Here is a 16,446-nt window from a genome sequence, read left to right as displayed (position 1 = left end):
TGTTCTCTTTTTTTCATACCTTAATGTAATTTAAGGACCACATATACATTTAAACGAACTACAATCAAGAGCCACGATGGCAACATCTGAAACTACTTCATCCTCTTTACAAATATAAGTGAACCCAAAATAACTCCTTGGCTCCTCAAATAAGTGTAGTATATTTGAAGCTCACATACTTGCTAGTATTCCCTTCCTGAGATTATTAGAATCTATAAGAACTAGGGATGAGTGTGTGAGCAGTTGCAGGCACTGGTGGGTGGGTTCATCTTGCAGCTGTTCATTCCAGGAGTCTCTTTGTGCCACTGTCTCTTTTTTTCGTGTTCTTGTGTCTAAGAATGTTCTGCTGGTACTTGCATGGTATGTACTCCAGCTGTAACTTCGTTTTCACCCTAGTGAAATTCCATGGTGAATTTTCATAATAGCATGCTCTCTTCACAGCGTGGGTATTGATAAGCACCTGCTTGGCTAAGGATGTTTTAGGGCATTATGGTGGTGGTGGCCTGAAAGTCAGAAATAGCTGACAAGGCTGTTTTGTTTTCTTTAGGAAAGCTGTGCTTTGTGTGCACATATCACTTGCCAAAGGTATTATTTCACTCAGCATTGCCAACCTTATTTTCAATTTTTTTCTTCCTCATAACATGCAAATTTTGTATATTTTTCTGTAGCAGTAAGAATTTTCTTTGAGTGAATTCACTTCATGTGAAAACACAAGATATTCCATATTCAACTAATTAACATGTTAAAAACATACTGGCTTGGTGATAGTTTTAGGCCATGTTAGAAAATTTGGAAGTGTGAATTTTTCAACAAAGACAGATTAAGTCAAAATTTTATTAACTCTAGAGTTTCATGTGGTCTGTAACAACAGGCTGAATGCAAGATCTATGGAAGAACTCCTGATTCTGTGTTGTTCTGGGCTGTGGTTCCTTCATTTAAACCTTTTTCATGTATGTGGAATAAATTTCAGTTAAATAGCATTACTCCCATTTATATGTAATCAGCCACATAAACCAGAGTTAAATAATTTAGAATCAGTCTGGGGATATGTTCTTGTTACTGAGCTATAAACTCACATATTACAGTAAAAGCAACTTAAGCAAAAGGAGAGCCAAAAGATCTGCAGCCAGGCTATAGATGACTGTACTAGCCTGGGTTAAACAGTATTATTGCAATTTCAGCAACTTTTTTGTGAAAAAATGATATTGGAAAATCATCTAATGTTATATTAGAAGAGAATTAATGCAAATCATGTGTTAAAAATAAAAAAGAAACATCATGTTACCCATCTACTCTAGGCAGACCTCGAGCTAGTGCTTTACAAGCCACAGTTTGGTTTTCTGTCCCAGCATTTCAGATTTCAGTATGTGCTTGTTTCTCAACCAACTTGGAAGCTGCAGTACTTTTCCTCTTGGTTTTAAGATGTCAGAAGAAAGAACTAGTAAGAATGAGCTGAAAAGATCAGACTTCATATGAATAGTGGTGAAGTCGTGATTATAATTTGCCTAACTCTCTCTAGTAAAATCTTTGTCCAAACTTTGAATAATTTTTTCCCTCAGTGAATATTCCCAAAGACAGATATTTGTTCTATGCAGTTTTTGAGCTGTCATTCCAAGTCCATAATTAATAAAACCATAACAACCACGAAAGTAATAGTTAAGTAATGTGGCTTTGTAGCATTTCAAGTGATGAGTAAACCATCCCAGTAAATTGGCATTTGGCCACTCCACTATGTAATGGTGTTTTTAATGAGGTATTGCCCTAGCAACAGGTCTGGATGACACTGGGTAGCTGGTTGCTGCTGACTCTTGGAGGTAAAACAGACTTTTAGGAACACATGTGTAATGTCTGAAGGTAAAGTAACCCAAAATAAGTGCATCTGCTCTACTGGGAATGTATCAATGGATGGGCAACATCAAGCCAAAGTCTGATTTACAGACTTACGAATTTGATCCTTCTGTGAAAGTGTTTCTATACGGTGAAAACAAAAAAATCCAAGAAGTGCAACAGTTAAAATCTGAGAATAAAGTAAAGCAGAACTGGAAGAAACTGTATTGCCAATGATTTTAAGAAAAAAAATCAGTTATTTTAAAGGCTTTGAGAATTCTTGTACTGTAGGAAAAAACTTCTGGATGTGTTATTTGAATGGAGAAGCTTTTTGAGGAAAGAGGATGCAATGAAGAGTAAAAGCTTCACTTGCTCTCCAGAAGAACCAGCAAGTGAAAAAAGTCATGAGAAGTAGAAAGTGAAACAAATTCAAGTGAAACTAAAATGTGCTGGTGTTTTTTTCAACTATAATGGACTTCTATTTAGAAAAATAAAAGTGGTGGCTAGGACATTGAACAGTTTGTTACATAACACAGCCAAGTCAAAAACTTCACTGAGGGTCTAGATCAATATATCAAAGTGATACCATAAGACAGAGAGATTGTCAGAAGTCTATAAAAGAAGACCAAGGTTTTTGCCAAAGTCTTTTTTTTGTTTTCTTCCAGTTCATTGTGGATGATATTTGAAAATCCACTTCAAAGGCAAAACATACAGTCACCTTTATATATGTTAGTGAGTCATAAAAGAATTTACTCTTACAGTAGTATAATGTCATGCCTTCCAAATGAAATACTGTGTTAAAGTACACATGAAACACATTTTCTAGACTTAAATGGAATTTTCTGATAGTCTAATAAACTTCTTTTTTTTTATTTTAAAGATAAAAATACAGACATTACTGTAAAGGATAATGCAGATGATTTCTGCCTTCGAGATACATTAAGCATTGCATCCACGGACTCCTTTGTTTCCACCGCTGAGGTAAGACTCTTAAAGATTGCTTTTTTAAAGATTTATTGATCTATTTGAACAGTGAACAGAAGAATCCTGATTTTTTGCTAATCATTGTAAACAAAAATATATTTCTCTTATGGAGAAAAAAGAGCTTTTCAGGCTTTGTTAGAACCAGTTGTTTTGGGGTTTCTTTTGTGTACTGGCATAATGCATCCCCAACTCCTCCTAAACAGAAATTGCTTTTGAAAAATAGATCACATTTTCATGAGTGAAGAGGCAGTCAATTGAGGCTGCAGTTCCTTTCACCATGATTTTTATTTTTCTGTTCTTTTTTCCTATTACTTTACCGTACTATTAAGATGTATGAAGAAGGCTTTGTATTGTTTTGACCTGAAGGGGTTTTTTTTTGAGAGGAAATGATAAGAAATTGACAGCTACCTGTTTTACTTGGTACATGCACAATATGAAGGCACCAGTTGGAGCTGTTACTCTGTTGTTGCACCATGATTAAATGGCTTAGCAGGAACCAGAGGTCTGAGACTGTTCTGGGAGCCTGGGGCAGGCTGGGGGAAGCTTGTCTGGCTGTGTGGGTGTGCGGGGAGGCGAGTGGGGACTCCACAGCTCCCTGCAGCCGTGGGACAGTCCCTGAGGGTGGAGTGGCACTGCCAGGGAGCCTCCTGACTGACCAAGCTTCCTTGGCAACCTAATTTGCTTCATCTAACTTGCTCTAATCCTCTGGGATGAGAACACAAAGGATACATAACAATCTCTGGGTAACAGCCTGTTAGCTGAAGTCTGCTACAGCTCCCTTGAAGTATTTGAAAGAGACTCATGAGCACTGACACACTTCCTTGCTTGAGGAGTACCTCCTTCTATAGTCTCTGGGGAGCTGAAGTGATCTTGAATAGCACTCTTCTCCAAAAAACAGGAGAGGCAGTTGGCCTCAAAAGATCCATTTTGTGATAGATGTTGTTCTCATATACACACTACAACTAAGCTACTGAGGTCAGTTGCAAAAAGAGAGAATTGCACACACATTCTTTGCAATTGTTTTGACTGTCTATTACAGGGTTTGTTTTTCCATAAGACAATTACCTTGATTTAGTAATTCACATTAAATTGTGATTTCCTTGATTTAGTAACTCACATTAAGTTGTGGTGCCTAGCATCCATTCCTAACGAGGATTGTATCCATAGAGACTGGTTGCTCTTTGCTGTAATTTGGACAAGACTACAATTCAAGCTTGCTTCAACTCTACCAGCTCATGTGAGGAGCTGTAAACCATTATTGTTTCTACACTTTGTGTCTGGTTTGTTTGTTTGTTTTCCCATGAACTTTCATAATGCTTTTGCAAGTATGTGAGGATGGGAACACTCCCTTACGCTCATTTGTGCTGCTTGGCTTAAAAAAAGGCAACACCAACCAGTCAACCAAGCAGATAGAAAACCCCAGGATGTATCACCTCAGTGGACTCATCATCCTCTCCTGAAGCTATATTGTCCCAGGATCTGTTAAAAAATATTGGAATCAAAATTGGACATGTAATTGTCTTTAAGTATTCTGAAAATATTCTTCATGTTTTGATACCTCAAAGCCACTTCTGTCAACTTGCTCTTCCAGGACAAAGTTACAAAGATTTTCTCTTCCTTTCCAGCTGTTCTAGCCTTTGCCAATAGAATAAACTCTCTTTTCTCAGATTTTACTGAAGAATCTAGTGGCAGAAGTTCTGAAGATTAACAGAACATGAACAGCTTGCAGTTTGGTGTTTGAGCTAGAACACCATCAATGTTCTGGGTTAAATAGGAGCCACTAGGCTTAAACTACAGGCTCAGTTAACTCTGTAGTTGTAGCTACAGGGCATCATTGTGTGCTGCAGGGAAAAGAAAGCTGTGAATTGGTGTTCTTGTACAAAAACACCTCAATTTAATATTTTGTCCATCCTCAGGAGCGTGTGTGTCAGGGAAATGCTTACATTATGGCAATGAGGAGGAGCAATAATGACTTCCCAGTGTATTCAGCTGTTAGTAGAGAACACTAATTGCTTTCATTTAACAAGATTAGAATTGACATGCCAGAATCTTTTATTCTAGACATGATGATGCCAAGTAGCTTCCTCTTGCTTATCTACTTCTTAATTTATTTTTTTTCCTTGCACTAGGAAAACAGAGCAATGTTTTAATTTAGACTAAGAGACTTTTCCAGCTTTGGATTTGTCTCACCTAAGGGCCAAATAATACAGTTCTTTCATCATAAGGTCCCTGATTGCAGTTACAGTATTAGTAACTATCCTGAGCTCCATGTCCTGATAAAAATGTTTAGCAAAGTTTTTCAATCTGAAATTCATATGTGTGTTTTTAGTGCTCTGTGATTATGCCCATTTGGAATTAATAATTTCGCCTTCCAGGAAATTAGAACGTGGCACCATTTTTTGTGGCCTCATCACACTGCAAGCTGTGTGTTGACAGTTCCTTGGCCTCCTTCTACTCTGCATCCTGTCCCAAGGAGCAGGACTAAGTATTTTGTGTGACTCTGATTTTGGAGACTGGAAACCGTGTTCATGTTTCAGTGCTGACACACACTTAGGTCAAATTTAGCTCCCTGCCTGCAGGAGAGAGAACATTCATAGAACAAGACACAGATAGATGCTTGAATGGAAATTGATAGGGATACCGCTTAGGAGGCAACAAGAATGTCATGCTGTGTTATATTAGAGCAAAATATTGGAAAGAGCTGTACAAAACTGGGACAGTTTGGCAGGGTTTGCATCACATGCCCTTTTGATGAGCTCTACAGGATAGCAGGAGGGTGTGCCAAAACTGCATCTTGGCTAGTGATCAGGAGGGTGCTGTGGATCACTGGTTTGATGACTTCTCATACAGAGTTGTACCTGGCTGGACACCTACAATACACAGGTGCCTGAATCCTTGTAAAGACAATTCAGACACAGTTGCCATCCCCATGACCAGACAGGCTTCTATTCTTAAACACACTTAGGCTCTAGAAGCACTGCAGAAGGGATGGTAAACAGGACTATTTGCCCTAATTAAGTTATTAATGCTACTACTGTGGTAAATAGTTGTATTTTCTTCCCCATTTGAGCCTGGCTGCCATCAGATTGTGTTGATGAGGATTAGTATGCTTGTCATAGTCTTGCTTTCCCATCTACTGTGATCAAAATAGCTGCCACCTTTGGCAACAATGCAGCAGTGAGTGTGCCAGAAAAAGGCCTCTGCCCTCTCTTTCCTGGCTTCTTTTCTGTCTTCCTAAGAGAACCTCTTGCCTGCTATCCCTGACAACGAGCTTTGTTGCTGTTTCTTTGTTGTCAGTGCACATGCGTTTATCATGTCTTAAGTTTTAACTAGTACTGAATCTTTAGGTTTATTATCAAATAAACTTTGCTTTCCTTGTTAAAATGTTAACTTAGTCCAAAGCTTGTGAGATTTTTTAGAGTTGTGAATAAAGCCTTTGCTGTTTCTTATCAGTATCAGTCTTCCTGTTTTCTTCCAGACCTTAGGTGGAACACACCACTTCAGTCTTTCTATTTTAAAGAGATCATCAGCAGCTTTTTTAATATAGGGTAAACATAATTTCTCAGATTGTAAGGAATGCTGAATGTGCCAGTAAAGTGACCTCTCTATTAGAGGAAGCACACAAGAATTCCTAAAAGGTCTAGCATTGTTTATTTTTGTTACATTCATGTAGGTGGTTATTTTGGTAGTCAACAAGGTCTTGCTGCACAGCTGGGAATTTTTTCTATTTATTAAGAAACAACTTGTGGGTGGCAAATAAGAGCACCGAGCCCATTCCTTAAACCAAAGCAGTCCGGGCATCCCAGACCTAAAAATGACTGCAAGAGGCAAAGGTTTGATGCTTTAGAGCAATGATTTCAGCATTTCTTTACTGCAGATACAGCCCTAAAGCTGAACTGTCCTGAGAAAACTGGTTAGCAGCTGAACAAATCCATGTTGTAATCTTCAGAGACTGGTCTGCAGCATGGCAGGCCTAATTAGACACAAGTTAGAACTACAAGCTTTGGAGTTTTGAAGATGTTTGTGTTATTTTAACATGATCTTAGGTATCCACTGCAGGTCATCATGAATGTCCTATGTTACATCTATATACTTCTTACGTCTACATATAAAATACTGATATGGCAATATATTTTTAAATACTAGAAGTCATCAAAAGAAAATCCTTGATGACTCCAGGAGCATTAATGGTGCAACTTCAGAGCCTGTCTGGAATCACCTTTTCTAGTTAAACATTTAGTTTCTGGTTTTCAGTTTGTTTGCTTTTTCTCCCCTTCACTTTTTGCATGCCAAGAGAAGTCACTGGTAGAGGAATTTGTTCCTCCTTTCCAAATATTATTTGTTGGAATTTCAATCTGTAATCAAAACCATCTTTTCAGGGAAAGAACAGTTAGACCTTTCTCTCCTGATACTCTATTTAATCTGTTAGCATGAGAGAAATTGCTGTTTTCTTTAAAAAAACTAAAATATAATTAAATATAATCAAGGGCCTCACTCAATTCCCAGGTATAAGTCCTTGTGCTAATCTGTGACCCCAAAGGCAATGATCAGCCATCTTCATGTGTAAAGATGTTATCATCTCAGGTGCTGGCAGCAGATGAAGGTTACCTGCATCTCAGCATAGAAATCACCAGTTCTAATTCAGTCACACTCAGTCAGTTTCATAAATATCTGAAGAAGGTGATTTGCCTGAAGTTCATCAGACTTGGCTGTATGACCTCAGTGACAGGAGAAGCTGCTCAGCATTTATTTACTTGAAAATTTTAATGGAGTTTAACATATAAAGTAATACTTCAATATGATTTTTTAAAGTAATTCTAAGAGATTAATCTTTTACATAGTTTGATTACCTTGAGATTGATTACCTTATTTTTAAAGATGTTTCTGTGCTCAGTTTTAGTAGCCTAGAAACACAGGTTTGTTTACCCCATGCAGGATATTAAAAAAAAATAAATAAAAGCTAGAATTAATTTTCTGGTTGTTAACTAAACTGAATGATGTGTAAACATCAGAATTTTTTTATCATTAATAATATGAAGTAATCTTTGTCATGAAATTATAGCTATACATTGTGGATTAAATATGCTATCCTGTAAACAGGAGTTCTCTGTATTATTTATGTGCTTTGATTTATGGATCTGGTTTTGGTTTTTTCTTTTTTTAAAAATGTCTACAAGTTCATGTTTATTTCTATGTTAACCATAGAATTAAAACTGCTAATAATGAAAACCTTTTAGGGGGCCTGTAGTATAAAACACTGAATGCTCATGGTTTATACAGTGTGCTTTGGTAACTGGCAGACTTAATTACCACTGAAACTAAAACAGGGGTGGGAGGATGTTACTATTTCCAGCTTCCTAAAGAATTGTATGGTGCAATCATTCTGTACTTTGTGTCCTGGCAATTATTTTCTTTTAACAGCTTTGAGACCCATTAGATTTATTTAACTAGACAATTCAAAAACTTGGCAAATTAAACACAAAAGTAAGCTGCTTTTATTTTGGTAATTAAAAAGTTTTGAAACTTTAAACTGTAGCTTTCAGATTTTAAGAGTTACAAAGTTAAGTCTTATGAGCTGGTGTATCTGTTCTGCTCATCTGTTGATTTTAAGCCCTTTGTTTTAAGCAGATCCAGAAAAGGATGCATCTTTCACTAGATAATCAGGAAAACTTCTTTGATTTATCGTTGCAAAAATTATTTCAGCAAGTTCTTTAATAAACTTCCAGAATTTTTTTTTTCCAGCTTTCAGAGCACCGAGAGATTCGTAGCACGTATGGTCTGGATTCCCTTTGCCACTGCCCCTTGTATGAAGAAGCTATGCACTTAGCAGAAGAAGGCAAAATTTATTCACGGGTGTTAAGGTATTGATTTATGTCTATTTATTTCCAGGAGAAGCAAGAATTAAAGTTTGATATTCTAGCTAGAAATCACTTTGTAGAAGTTACTTATACTAGATATTTTTTCTAGCAATTAGACTTAGATGGGTATTCTTGTGCTGCTTTTTTTAATGGTCTTTGAAAACCTTTCTATTTTGCGTAGGACTGAAATGTTTGAATGTCTAGGAGACAGTGACTTCCTGGCTAAGCTTCATTGTATTCGACAAGCTTTTCAGGTAAACAGTAAGGAATGATTTGTCTGTCTTGTTAAGCCTTAACTAAAGTACATGGTGTTGAAACTGACTGCTACTCTTTGTGCAAGCATTTTTATAACATAATCTGTATTTAAATTTTTTCTTGTTGCTTTTACATTTTTACCATTCTGAAATGAGATGTATATGCAGAGAAGTCAGATTTTATGATTAGCTTTGGAACCTTTGCACCCAAGGCTTATTAGGAACTTGGTAACTGTACTAGAAGTGATGATTACATGAAAATTGATTGAAATGGTTAAGGTCACTTGGTATAACCTGTGAATGAACCTGTCTATATTTTCTGAACCCTTTTCTAGATAATTCTTTCAGAAACAGCAAACAGAATATTTCTTGCTGAAAGTGGAAGAAAAATTTTGTCTGCTTTAATTGTGAAAGCACGAAAGGTAAAAGCCTTTTTTTTACCAATGTTTTTTTGTTAATGTAACTTCTGCCTGAATTCACTGTTAGGGGAAAATCAAACATATTTCTTTTTACATTTACTTGATATTCATTGCTTTTACTTTACAGAATCCAAAGAAATTTGAAGATGTCTTTGATGAAATGATATATTTTTTGGAACAAACAGATCACTGGGATAATACTGAAATGGAACTTGCTGCTAGAGGAGTGAGTTGCACTTCTGAAAAATGCTTTTGCCCTTACTAATGCCATAGGATCTAAAAATACCTTTTTACAGTTCAGAATTGTGGGAAAGGCAGCTCTTTATTTTTTATATTGATGATTTAGAGACATGGCATTCACCAGTTTAGTAGCAGAATTTGTTTTTTTACTTCTCTTTTAGTGACACAGTATTTTTAATATTCATTAAAAACAATTGCAAATCTGCATGTTAATACAGCATTGCAATATGGGGCATGCTGAATTCCACTGCTGAAAGAGAAACTAGGTTACTTAGATCATGTTCTCATTTAATATAGGTGAAAAATCTGAATTTTTATGATGTTGTTCTGGACTTCATATTAATGGATTCATTTGAAGATTTAGAAAATCCACCAATATCTATACAGAATGTAGTAAATAACCGCTGGTTAAATTCTTCTTTTAAAGAAACAGTAAGTATTCCTGTGTAATTATCATACTAATTGATCTGTAGTACAGTGCAATGCATACTGAGTATGTACCTGAGATCTTCCTCAAAAGAATTTAACAGATTGTATTATCAGTTTTTCATAGTAGGAATTTAAAAGTAACAAGTCTGGGACAAAACCAGAGACTGATTGAATGCATTGGAGAAAATACTTCAACTTGTCCTTCCTTTCTCTGAGGAAGTAGAATTCTAGAAGGGGAGTTTGTTAGCCACGTCTTAGACGTCAGGTCCAGGTTTTGGTTCATAGACCAGAGATTTAGCAATAAGGGATGAAGTTGCAAGGAAACAAAAGTAAATTAACACAATACAGGTATTCAGCTGTTGATTACTATTCGTGATTTTCCATACATGCCTGTTTAATTGCCAAATAGATCTCATCCCTCTGTTGGAGACACAGGCTACTGTCATGGTCAGCTGGTACAGAAACTACTGTCATTTCATCCATTTTTATCTGTAAACTGCAAGTTTTCCTTTTATTTTTGTTTTTCAATTGAAATATTCCCTCTAGAGGAAAAACATAAAAATAATATATATATATATATTTGTAGTTATATGGTAATATTGTGCTTTGTCTGTGTTAAATTCTCTTTGCAGTACTGAGGGGAGTCAGATGAGGATAGTTAGAGGCTAGGAGGGGAAAAAGCCCAGAACTGATATTGGTATATTGTATTCCACAGGTCCATATTTGGACAAAGCTCCATAGCTGAATCTGAAGCTATTGCAAGAATGTTTTTGCTAAAATGAAAAAGTACATTTCAATGTGTTCACATGCCATTTAATATCTAAAATAGTTACTGATGTCTGAGCACATACTTTAATATATAAGAATGGTCCTCACTTAAACCCAGTGAGTGTTGCTAACTGTGGTAGCTGTAAAATCAGTCAAGGATGCCAAATTACATTTGAATTTAACTAACGAAAATGTTGCAAAGATGGATCTGGAATAGCAAGTATGAACTACATATAAATTTGTTATTTATATCAGCTGCTGTTTTATGGTTTTAAACTTTGTGTTATCACAAGATTGAAACTGAGGAAAATACATGTCCCCAAAATGTAGAATATAGAAATGCAGTATTCTGCAGATGAGTTCTTTTGAGATGGAAAATGATTTGGAGATTGCTTTATTTTTTCTTTTTACAATTAGGCTGTGGCTTCAAGTTGTTGGTCAGTACTGAAGCAAAAAAGACAGCAAATTAAGGTAAGTTCCTCTTCAAATTATATGGAACAAAAGTATTGATCATCTGCCAGGAATTTGAAGTTCTTTTTGTAGCTTTGGGAAAATAAATGAGTGATCAACCCTTCATCCTGTTAGACTTCATTTAGACAAGAGGTTTGGCAGTTGAGGAAGTTTAGCTTCTGGGGCCCTAACACTTGTTTTTAGCAAAAAGCCTTAACTGAAAGGTTTTCCTAAACCTGATTTTGGTCCAGTGGGTGGTGGTGTCAGTCCCTTCTCTGACTTCCTGTCCCACACGCAGATCTCAGACATCTGCACAGCCAAGGTCATGATTCTTGTATCTCACCTGCTTGTGCTGGGATTCTCAGCCCCATCTCCCACAGGAGGACATCTCCCATCCAGTCCTGCCCCATTACCTGCCCAAAGCACCACGTTCCTCACCAGCACCAGGAGTTCTGCTGCAGCCTCCCCTCAGCCCCTCCTGCACCCTCTGTGCCACAGCCCCTTACCTTTGGAGGATTTTTATTAGACCGAGGAGGGAAGTGTTAGGCTTTTATGAAGACTTAATGCTGAGTAATGGAGCTGGATAATAAATTTACTGTGTAATTTTCATCTACAATTTTTAAATCACTAGGTGCCTGATGGATTTTTTGCACATTTCTATGCTATATGTGAACATATCAGCCCTGTTTTGGCCTGGGGCTTTTTGGGCCCTAGAAATTCCCTGTATGACCTATGCTGCTTCTTCAAGGTTTGCAACTTCTTTTTAATTACCACTCTTATAATTAAAAAAAAAATAAATCTTTCTGATAAAAATAAGATTTTATTTATTAGTATACGTTTGCATTTTCTGAAGATTAAGGCTGGCAGTCAAAAACCACAGGAAATAAGTGCTTTTGTGTGAATGTTTTAAGCCTGGAACTGTTTTGCAAAGGCTGTTTCAGTACACTTCTGTCTCAGCACCAAAATAATACATAATTGGATGCTTTTAGGGAACATGGTAAAGAAAGAGCTGTTAGCATTGCATACTTTTTCTCCCTCTTGTAACTGAAAACAAGTTTTTCCTTTTTTTTCCCCCACTAGGATCAAGTGCTTTTCTTCCTCAAAGACATTTTTGATTTTGAAAAGGTGAGGTACTCCAGTATGGAGAGCCTGGCTGAAGACCTCACCCAGCTGCTGATCCGCCACACGGAGTTGCTGCTGGCCTATCTGGGGGCAGACTCACTGAGACACGTCGGGGCCTGCGTGAGTGGCCACGGGCCTGTCATCACCAGTGGGCTCCTGGAAGCTAAAGTACAGTAAGCTAAAAATCCCTGGCAAGTGACAGGGAGTGCACATTGATGTGCTCTTTTCCACCCTTTTCTCTAGTGCTGAAGCTACTGTGGCTGTTACTGAGCAAGCATCTGGGAATGCATCGTGTTGCTAAGTATGGAAAAGGACTCAGGGAGGTTAAATGTACATCTGTGAGAAGAACTGGGGAGTGTATTACTGTATATACCTAAATTAATTTTGCAGCTCAGCTGTCACTGTATTAATATTACGTGTATCCCAAAGCTTTTTTCTGTAATATTCGGGTAAAGTTTATTTATGAAATACTGTACTTTTGCACAAATAATTCGTAAGCGAAGCTGATGGAGTTGTTTCCTTTAAAAGCTTATAGTACAAAATGTTCATTGCAGAGTCTCCAAATCATTAGGTGTCTAGATCTAGAAGGTGTTTTGACTGGGATATCTGCAGTCTCTGATTCATGTGACACGTGCAATAAAGTAATCACACGCACAGAAGTGAACATGTTGCCCCTGCCCCAGAGTTCCATTTGTGTGGGTGTAAGCAGCCATTTTGTACTAGAGTGTCATGGAGCAGTGCAGGAAATGCAAGCACCGTTTGGGCAGGAATGACTGCCAGTATGCAATTTTTGCTTTATTTTGGTTTAAAATATCAAAACATCACTGAGGTGTTTTAAAATACTTATTTATATTTGAAAAGCTATGCTAGCTTTGCCAATTAATTTAAAACTTCCTTGTTCTAATACCATTGCCACTCAATATGGTGGTAAATGAACCAATATCATTCTCAGTTCATATGTAGCATTTCAAAATATATTTTTAAATATGTATGTATGATAAGATTTATTAATCCTGAAACAGAATTGAAGGCAGTGTTTTATAATTTAATAATTTGTGTCTTCCTCCCTTCTTTGTGGCAAGTCAGGTGTCTGTTTAAGAGGAGATTTAAGCAATTATGGCCATCTCTGTACAATGTAAAACTGTGGCTCAGGCCATGGAACCCTGAACTTCAGACAAGAGCATGAGGCACCTTGCAGCAATGGCTTTTCCTGTTCCAGAGGTGATAAATAGTGATGAGCTGTAATCTTTGAATTTCTGTCAACTGAAGCGATGCTTCACAGTTAGTTTAGGCTCCTAAAAAACTGCACTTACATGTCTTTGCCACACAAAGCCAGCCCACAAGAATCTATCCCATGCCAAGAAATACGGAGTAATTATAGAGTAATTCCAAATACTCCGATACTTGAGAAGCATGTTGTTAAAATCTAGGATATCAGAACAAACTTTGACTAGAAACATTTCAATTTTCATGTCAAACACAACCCAAAAGGATGCTATTCAAAAGGAGGGCCTGTGTAATTTCTAGATTTTACTGAAGCCAGCATTTTGCTCCTTTGTTTTACTCATTTGATAAATACAAAAAATGATGAAAATGTGTCATATTACTTGTGTGAAATGCCAACTGATTATAGTTTATTTAACAAAATAGAGTATACTCTATATGTAATAAAACAGAAATTCCAAATGCTGTTTTTGGCCTATTTCCAGCATTTAACTTGCTGAGCTTGGCACCATCCTCTGTGCTGTATTTTTTTTCTCTGCAATGTGTCTTCAATACAGGCATGAGAATTTTTTTCACCCACCTCACTTAACTTTTGTGCAGATAAGTCTGTTTAAGCTATGTGTATTTTGGCAGCTTTTTCCAAGTTATGAAAGAAATTATATGGAACAATAAAGGTGTCTTGTTGGGTTCATAATCAATAGGAATAGCTGGAAATAGAAGGAACAGAGTAAGTGTTCTGCATATTCTACAGCAAATGTATGACCTCTAGGTAACAGAGGAAAGTGTCTGCTGTGATTTGTCTGGTCTAATAAAATGGTGTGAAGAAAATGATACCTTAACATACATCACAGAGAAACAGAAAAGCACTTTTTCACAGAATTAAAGGTATATCGAGATTTTAATATTATTTACAAAAATTTTTTGGGGAAACAGAATTGCAGATGAGATTATAAATGTTTCCAGACACTTGGAAAAAAAGTAAAGCCTAGAAACTTGGTCTTCTGTCAAAAGCAAAAGGGTTGTTTTAAACAGAGAATAAGAAAGGTCTAAGCAAACACCAAACTATTTAGAAAATGGGGAAGAACTTCATAATATCTGGCTTAAGCATTTGTGTCCTTTAAAACAGGAGCACTTCCATACACTCACAGAGCTCTCAGAAGTCCACGGAATTGGACTGCAAATTGAACCGATGTATTTCCTATCCAAAATAAGAAATACAGGATCTGGTTATTGTAAGATGCCACCATCAAATACTTGATTGAGAAACAGCAAAGAAACCAAAAAGGAAGGGAATAGATGGGGAAATGTGCAGGTACAGGTGCGAAGGCTTTTGATCTCTGAGTCTTTCTTGATCTTTTTCTAAAAAGCATTCATCTATTCTGAATATGTAACTCCAGAGGGAGAGATGGAAGTTTAAATGGGAGATGGTTCCCTCCCTGCAGCACAGAACTGCAATCTGTTCCTCCTACAACCTTCACCTTCAGCTGCACAGAACATCTGTTGGTAACTGGCCGTGTGGCTTTAGAATTTCAGAAGTGCACCATCTCTGCAAACACAAGTGCCAGAGCTGCACCATAGCACTGATATTATGATGCAGTTCTACTCTAGTTAATTCATAATCAGACTCGGGATTTAGTTTGTAGTGTCTAAATTTAGATAGTTTTGAATTATACTTTCCATGGTAATAAGAACAAACTAAATTTAAAAGCCATCCTCTTCTGCCATAACGGTACTCCTAAGATTAGAAATGTTGAATGCATAGGGATTATAAATAATCAAATATTTATATCCTTTGTAATTTAGTTGTAATAATAATCTTACTTTAAATGTGTTCTTAATGATTATTGTTCTTCCTTTTTGTAGTGTTTGGTTTCTATCAAAGTAAATGTGTCAAATCAAGTGTCAGTAAGAGTATTTGTGTCCTTTCTATTGCCTAAATGAATTGTAGCTGTGTATATAAAATAAAATATTTCAGTGAAACAACTGTTGCTCACATAACTGTATCTGAAACTTGAATTTGCACAGTTCTTGAAATCTAATGCAAAATTATTTCATATGGGAGGAATTTTGATACCAGTTAGTCATCCTGAAACTGGAGTTCGCTGCCTGAAATTGACAAAGAACAACTACTACAAAATGTACTATATAAATGAAAAAATACTGAATGGGAACAGCTTTTTTATGTCATTGCATACAGCTCTATGCCAAGCTGTTGTCTCTCTACTTGGTTTTAGGAGACAAACTTTTTCAGGGTTATTTCCAAGCCAAAATGCTGTACTGAGCTCTAGTTGTGGATTAAGACCTCCTTTACGGAGTCAAAGTAAGTAATGAAATAGAGGACATAAAGAGTCTAACCCCTGCTGCTGTAGAAGGCCCAAGTATCCGTGCTTTGACCTGCCCAGATTTGTTCTGTGCGTTGTGTGTGTCCATCTGCTGAAGGCGGGTGGGTCCCTGGCAGTCGGAGCCCCGACGCCTCCCCCGCGCTTCAGTATGGCTTGCCCCGAGGGTGGCACTGGGGGAAAGTGCCCGCTCTGTCCTTCGAAAGGCAAAACGTCTTCTGTGTTTTAGCTTTGATGGCCGTGGTTAGGATCTGCACAGCCTACGGTCAAGTGGTTATTGTCCTAATGGTGATAACCCAGCTCAAAGTTAGGCTCCAGTCCGGCAGACACAATACAAGAGAGATAGGAAGAAGAAAGTTCTGCGCTGGAAAGCTTGGTACTGAACATGTAGGAAAAAAATCATCTCTAAGCAGGAAAAGAAGGGTATTCAAATATAATAAAACTATGTTTCTGCCTCCGCTTTGCAAAGTTCCCAGCGACAGGCGCTGCTTTGAGCCACCGCGCTCTGCCTCTCGCAGTCTGGCACTAGGGA

General features: G+C 37.2%; 1 protein-coding gene across 3 annotated transcripts in view; it reads left to right on the top strand.

Annotated features, from left to right (window-relative positions):
* MIGA1 (mitoguardin 1) overlaps positions 1-15,558 on the top strand; it is a 34,987-nt gene extending 19,429 nt beyond the window's left edge. For 2 of the 3 annotated variants that reach the window (XM_005521044.3, XM_088060616.1), the window contains exons 8-16: positions 2,708-2,808; positions 8,554-8,672; positions 8,851-8,923; positions 9,259-9,345; positions 9,470-9,568; positions 9,880-10,014; positions 11,197-11,250; positions 11,861-11,977; positions 12,310-15,558. In XM_005521044.3, the coding sequence (XP_005521101.2) occupies positions 2,708-2,808; positions 8,554-8,672; positions 8,851-8,923; positions 9,259-9,345; positions 9,470-9,568; positions 9,880-10,014; positions 11,197-11,250; positions 11,861-11,977; positions 12,310-12,528 (1,004 nt within the window). In that variant the 3' untranslated portion in view covers positions 12,529-15,558. The remainder of the gene's footprint in view (positions 1-2,707; positions 2,809-8,553; positions 8,673-8,850; positions 8,924-9,258; positions 9,346-9,469; positions 9,569-9,879; positions 10,015-11,196; positions 11,251-11,860; positions 11,978-12,309) is intronic. The other variant, XM_088060617.1, reaches the window with a different exon arrangement.
* Positions 15,559-16,446: the final 888 nt, after the last annotated feature.

This window comes from Pseudopodoces humilis, chromosome 10, assembly GCF_049639895.1.
Source record: "Pseudopodoces humilis isolate 2021_Gansu_Grassland_sample_001 chromosome 10, ASM4963989v1, whole genome shotgun sequence".
Lineage (NCBI taxonomy): Eukaryota > Metazoa > Chordata > Aves > Passeriformes > Paridae > Pseudopodoces > Pseudopodoces humilis.
Note: the sequence above shows the minus strand (reverse complement) of the source record. Positions and strands in the feature narration are given on the sequence as shown.